This window comes from Salmo trutta, chromosome 14 (assembly GCF_901001165.1).
Source record: "Salmo trutta chromosome 14, fSalTru1.1, whole genome shotgun sequence".
Taxonomy (NCBI): domain Eukaryota; kingdom Metazoa; phylum Chordata; class Actinopteri; order Salmoniformes; family Salmonidae; genus Salmo; species Salmo trutta.
Window position 1 is genome coordinate 30,400,671 of NC_042970.1, and position 6,545 is coordinate 30,407,215.

General features: G+C 40.4%; 1 protein-coding gene across 1 annotated transcript; it reads left to right on the plus strand.

Moving 5' to 3' along the window:
- The first annotated feature begins 2,413 nt into the window (after window positions 1–2,413).
- c14h1orf50 (chromosome 14 C1orf50 homolog) lies at window positions 2,414–6,519 on the plus strand. Its single transcript, XM_029775246.1, has 5 exons — window positions 2,414–2,589; window positions 3,180–3,295; window positions 4,856–4,942; window positions 5,060–5,191; window positions 5,750–6,519. Exons 1-5 carry the CDS (start codon window positions 2,541–2,543, stop codon window positions 5,933–5,935), a joined length of 570 nt encoding a protein of 189 aa, XP_029631106.1. The 5' UTR covers window positions 2,414–2,540; the 3' UTR covers window positions 5,936–6,519.
- Window positions 6,520–6,545: the final 26 nt, after the last annotated feature.

Below are 6,545 nucleotides of genomic sequence, written 5' to 3' on the forward strand. Positions count from 1 at the left end.
CACAAACGACCTTATAGTGGCTTGAAGATTTAACTTCCAACAGGACAATGACTGCAAGCATACAGCCAAAGCAACACTGGAATGGCTTCGGAACAAGAATGTGAAAGTCCTTGAGTGACCCAGCCAAAGTCCAGACTTAAATCCCATTGAAAATCTGTGGAAAGACTTGAAGATTGCTGTTCACTGCCACTCCCCATCTAATTTAACAGAGCTTGAGAAAATCTGCAGGGAAGAATGGGAGAAAATCCCCAAATCAGTGCAAAGCAGATAGATATACCCAAGACGACTCAAAGCTGTAATTGCGGCCAAAGGTGCTTCTAAATAGTATTGACTCAGGGTGTGAGTCAATTAATTTGCAAACATTTCTAAAGACATGTTTTTCACTTTATCATTATAATGTATGTACATTTTGAATTCAGGCTGTAACACAAAATGTGGAATAAGTCAAGGGGTATAAATACTTTCTGAAGTCACAAGAGAGGAGGTAGGCCCACCTCTTTTTATTTCACTTTTCTTTACATAACAATTGTATTATTACAAAGTCCTGTGTGATCAATATGATAAATTCTCTGGATTTTTATGTTTTATTTGTGGCAGTCTACAGATACATGTGGTATAAACTGTAAATTGACATTAATATTGTACCTGTAACTCTAATAATATTGTACCTGACCGTGCAGTTGGATTGGAACAGTGAGGAGGCATAAGAAGATGTCTTTTTTCTTGACAAAGTTGGGCTTCTTATTAGCAGGTCTCATCTCGTCTAACAAACAAAGCAATGACAAGATTATTGTAGCAATACCCATAATGCATCACAAACCCTACCAATTACCCAATTGACAATACAACTTCAATAAAGGTATGAAAAGGTATACAAACCCATTGAGGTAATATATTCCACATGATAAATATCCCACATTATTACAATAAATAAATGTGATACTCAACCTGTAAATCATGTCTGGACATTTATAATTGCAAGTCCTTACAACAAGTGACGGAGGACATAAGGACAATCCTCAATCCCCCCCCAAAAAAAGATTTATAATTATGTTCTGGCCCGACCATCCGCTCAAGAAAAAGTCGTCCCACAGCTGGATCTAGTTAATGATCCCTGGTGTAGGTCATCAAGAGCTTTGTGGTTGAGAGGGGACATTTGCGGTCAGCTTATTGCTGTTACAAAGATTCTGGAGGTCGGAGTCAGTTACATATGATGTAGAGGGGCTTCCTCCTGACTAGGAGGTAGCTTAGTGGTTAAAGCATTGGGCCAGTAACCGTAAAGGTTGGTGGATCGAATCCCTGAGCTGGGAAGGTATAAATCTGTCGTTCTGCCCCTGTAAATAAGAATTTGTTCTTAACTGACTTGCCTAGTTAAATAAAACATCTTCTTTTCACAAAGCTGAAGCAACCAGAGGAGCATATACAACTGGGAATGTGTATATGGAAGGCCCCTCAGGTTCGACAGCAGCTCCCATCTATTTTTGTGCAGTATGACAAACCTCACCTAGACTTTTGACACTTGTTATTACCCACAACCAAAATAAATGTTGGTGTCCATGACCTGGACCCGAATCTGTCACAATACACCTATGGGTTTAAATGCATAATTTGGAATGTTTTGAGTTTGTGATAAGGTGACACCCATATTATGCCATACTCTTCTGTATGGCCATATAAAACTTTTTTTGAAGGAAAAATAATAAAAACTAGCACAACCTCGTCAAGAGGCAAAGCTCCCTTATAGCCTATAGACCTATTGTCCAAAATGACTAATAGGCCTATATGTTCAGTTAGGCTACATGTGGCCTTCCTGCAATAGGCTGCGAAATTAGGCCTGTCAGAATGTACCATCCCTAATATTTTACATTTCAATTTTAAAGTAGATTTCTACTACATGTGCATTGAAACCTAGGAGAGAAGAGGACAGCAAATATTTTTTTCCTGTCTGGGAACAGTTCACGTTTCCACGTTCTCCACACCAGTCTCAGTCATGAATCTTGACCACACTCATGTCAGGTCCTCATTCTGTGTTTTTATTGGTTGTTTACTTTGCAGGATTTCGGTCCCACACATGATAGATTTCACTGAAATTGAATTTCGTAAGATCTTTCTCCACCTTCCTTCCAAAATAGCCTATGTATGTAACAATTTTGTTACACAAGTTACACCTTCCCCTGTGTTCTAAGCCCTACAATAAAAGACTCACTTTCACTCAATAATGACAATAAACATCCGCCAGCATGGCAATTAATTATATCTAGCGTTTAATGTGATATTTAAATTATTATTATTATTATCATAATTGTTCAACAATTATACTGAAATAACGTATTGCAATAATTTTCAGACTGGCAACTAAATAGCCTACTATTGTAGGTGGGTGGAGACGCAAGACCTTAAAACAGCCCCCTGCTGGCCAGTCAAACTTTCACACAGCACAACACACTGGTTACAAAACCTATTACTGAGCTCCAGTTGCAACTGGTTATTTCTGAGAGCATTTTGCCACATTGTACACCAAATTAGCTACAGTAAAGAAAATGGACAGGACAGTTAGCCTCCCGAATCAACCAGACAAAACAACCACAGGTAAGACTTCCTGCAGTGTAGCATTGATAGCTGTTTTTAATTGTTCTCAATCAATGTCCTGTATAGGGTGTGAATGGAATGTTAACTTAAGTATAATTTGATACAATGTTGTAGTTGAACTCTTGAGTAGGCTTTTAATTTAGCTTGACTATTATTAGTTCTAACGTTACTCCAGCTGGTCACATTCAAAGGGAATTTCTAATTACCACTAACTTTTTTTACATTACAGTTTCACATTTTACAATAGGATATTCCACAGTCCTACACCTCATTCGGTGTCAGCAATTTTGCCTACGTTTTAGCAGTTGGCTTTTGCTAAACGTGAACAGAAAGTGCTTGCTTGCAGGTCAGGAAGCAAGGCACGAGTCACCCAAAGCATGAGATGTGGAGCCGGTTATGTATTATAGTCAGTCTGGCTGAGATTATTTGGGGAGGGGAGGCCAGACATTTAAGACTACAGGCCTACGTAAATGGGTGTTGCAATCAGTAAATCCATGTAGACTAGCAGAAAGCTTCACAAAAATGTCTAACTTTGTCACCTTTCCTCAGTTTGTGTTATGCAAGTTTCAAGTGTCCCTGTGTGTTTGCAGTGCAGTTGGTGGAGAGCAGCAGCAACCCCAATGGGCTGGAACTAGTCAGCTCCTACCAGACGAACAGGGTGGGAGACCCCATGGACCTGGTTGCTCTGGCAACACAAGTACAGAGGGTAATTAAATGAATGGCATTGCAATGATCCTAATGGAATAATGATAAGGATGATCATAGTAAGCAGACTGTCATGTGCAGTGGCTTGCGAAGGTATTCACCCCCTTGGCATTTTTCCTATTTTGTTGCCTTAAAATAAATGGGTTGTATCATTTGATTTACACAACATGCCTACCACTTTGAAGATGCAAAATATTTTTATTGTGTAACAATAAGACAAACAGAACTTGAGCGTGCATAACTATTCACCCCCCCCCCAAAGTCAATACTTTGTAGAGCCACCTTTGGCAGTATTTACAGCTGCAAGTCTCTTGGGGTATGTCTAAGCTTGGCACATCTAGCCACTGGGATTCTTGCCCATTCTTCAAGGCAAAACTGCTCCAACTCCAAGTTGGATGCGTTCTGCTGGTCTACAGCAATCTTTAAGTCATACCACAGATTCTCAACTGGATTGAGGTCTGGGCTTTGACTAGGCCATTCCAAGACATTTAAATGTTTCCCCTTAAACCACTCAAGTGCTGCTTTAGCAGTATGCTTAGGGTCATTGTCCTGCTGGAAGGTGAACCTCCATCCCAGTCTCAAATCTTTGGAAGACCGAAAGAGGTTTCCCTCAAGAATTTCTCTGTATTTAGCGCCATCCATCATTCCTTTAATTCTGACCAGTTTCCCAGTCCATGCTGATGGAAAAACATCCCCACAGCATGATGCTGCCACCACCATGCTTCACTTTTGGTATGATCTTCTCAGTGTGATGAGAGGTGTTGGGTTTGTGCCAGACAGTGTTTTCCTTGATGGCCAAAAAGCTCAAATTTAGTCTCATCTGACCAGAGTACTTTCTTCCATATGTTTGGGGAGTCTCCTACATGCCCTTTGGTGAACACCAAACGTGTTTGCTTATTTTTTTTTCTTTTAAGCAATTGCTTTTTTTTCTGGCCACTCTTCTGTAAAGCCCAGCCCAGATTTTTTTTTTTTAGAACCCATCCCTGATCTGTACTTCTCCACAACTTTGTCCCTGACCTGTTTGGAGAGCTCCTTGGTCTTCATGGTACTGCTAGCTTGGTGGTGTTACAGACTCTGGGGCCTTTCAGAACAGGTGTATGTGTATATATATCACTGAGATCATGTGACATCATATGACACTTAGATTGCACACAGGTCGACTTTATTTAACTAATTATGTGACTTCTGAAGGTAATTGGTTGCACTAGATCTTATTTAGGGGTTTCATAGCAAAGGGGGTGAATACCTATGACTTTTAAAAAATATATATATTTTTCACTTCACCAATTTGGACTATTTCGTGTCCATTACAAGAAATCCACATAAAAATCCATTTAAATGACAGGTTGTAATGCAACAAAATAGGAAAAATGCCAAGGTGGATGAATACTTTTGCAAGGCACTGTACAAACCCCTGGTGTTGCCAGTACCATTCCCCTGCCAACTGAGCCATTCTGAACCCTAACTTTGGTTTGATGTTGCCCCATAAAGAATGTATCATAATGATGAAGACATTCTGTTTGAGATTTACCTTGTTTGGTTACATGTGTTTGGTTCCTAGGGAGATGACTTTGTCAGAGCCAACGCCTGCAACAGACTGACAGTCATTGCTGATCAAATTAGATATCTGCAGGAACAAGCCAGAAAGGTGATGGCTTAGATTGGTTACATAAAGTCAAATATATGTAATTCATATAGGGAAAGAATTAAGTAGCATTAGTGATGCCAGTTGGTTTGATCTGAATGTTTTTGTTCTCTGGTGTAGGTTTTAGAGGATGCCAAGAAGGACGCTGAGCTGCACCACGCTGCATGTAATGTAGTCAAGAAGCCAGGGAACATGTACTACCTGTACGAGCGTCCCTCCGGACAGAAATACTTCTCTATCCTCTCGCCTCAGGTAAGCACATCACACCTGGGCGGCTTTCAGCAGGGCACAATACTTTGGAGCGTTCAGATATTGCAACACTTCTAAAATTCCAATCATAATGATATGAGTTGGGACATTTAGATGCTCAAAGTCTGCATGTGACCCTGAAGGGAGTTGATAATGTTCTCTTTAGCCGGTTAGAGGTGGCGCTGACTGACCACTTGGGTGTTTGTGTGCATGCGCATTGGCCACAGCATGGTTGTGTAAGCACAGTAGCACACACAGGAGAACATTTCATGGATATAGGAATTTTAACATAGTCGCACTTTAATTTGAATATAGGAAAGAAACGGCCCATTGGGTGTCTGCCAAACCCTTAACCCTTTTAGCAAAAGACGGTGCTAATATTTACTCTACTGGTCACTCAATGACTGGTGTAGGTCCACTACAATTTCTACTATCTCCTCAGAAAAGCCTAGTGGCGCAAGGCTGGAAGAACTTTTTTATGCTGACCCACCACCACTACACTTCTTTTTGGCTTCTTTTATCAAATTGCTTAATGGCCTCTCACCCATCTCTCATTTGAAGGACTGGGGTGCCGGCTGCCCTCACAAGCCTTGTGGTGCGTTCAAGCTTCAATACGACATGTCCTGGACCCCTATAGATGACGTGGCGAAGAAGGACGCTGAAATCGCCATCATGGACAAAATCCTGAGCCAGCAAACAGCCCTGCCTCCTTGCTTAGAGCCCAACTTTGAGAACATCTCAAAGTAGAGCTGCAACTTGGAACAGGACTGTCTTAAAGGGGCCACATTGAGTGGCATTCAATGGTCTTAATGGACATACAGGGACAGATTTAATAGCTTGAGAAACATTAGCTAACTTTGGGAAGGCAAAAATGTGTTTTGTAACTATTCATTTATCTGGTGCAAACTTTTAGGCAAGCTCAGTAAATCTGGTCCCATTAGGGATTTAATGTGAAACTTAAGTCATACAGAACTGTTTTATTGTGTGGAATCCTTCATTGTGTCAGACAGTTGAGTACAGTCTTCAAACTGCCCAAATGGGGAAATATCCCATGTACAATAGCATTAGGAACCAATTCAAGGTTCTAAATACTTTCTAGTTTTGCACCAAAGGTCTTTCAAGGAATGCATTTGATTTACTTAAATTAAAGCATATTCCTTTTCACACCATGTAAAAATCTTGTTCTGCTATTTCACTCAAATGACCATCTCTAATAATAGATGTGTCCATGTCTTAATTCTATTTTCATGGGGGAACGGGCAACCTGTCATAATTTGGAGAGAATGCATTTTCTGTTTTTGGGACCTGCAATAAAATATTTAAGTATGGAATGTTTGTGTTAAACATGAGGTTAACA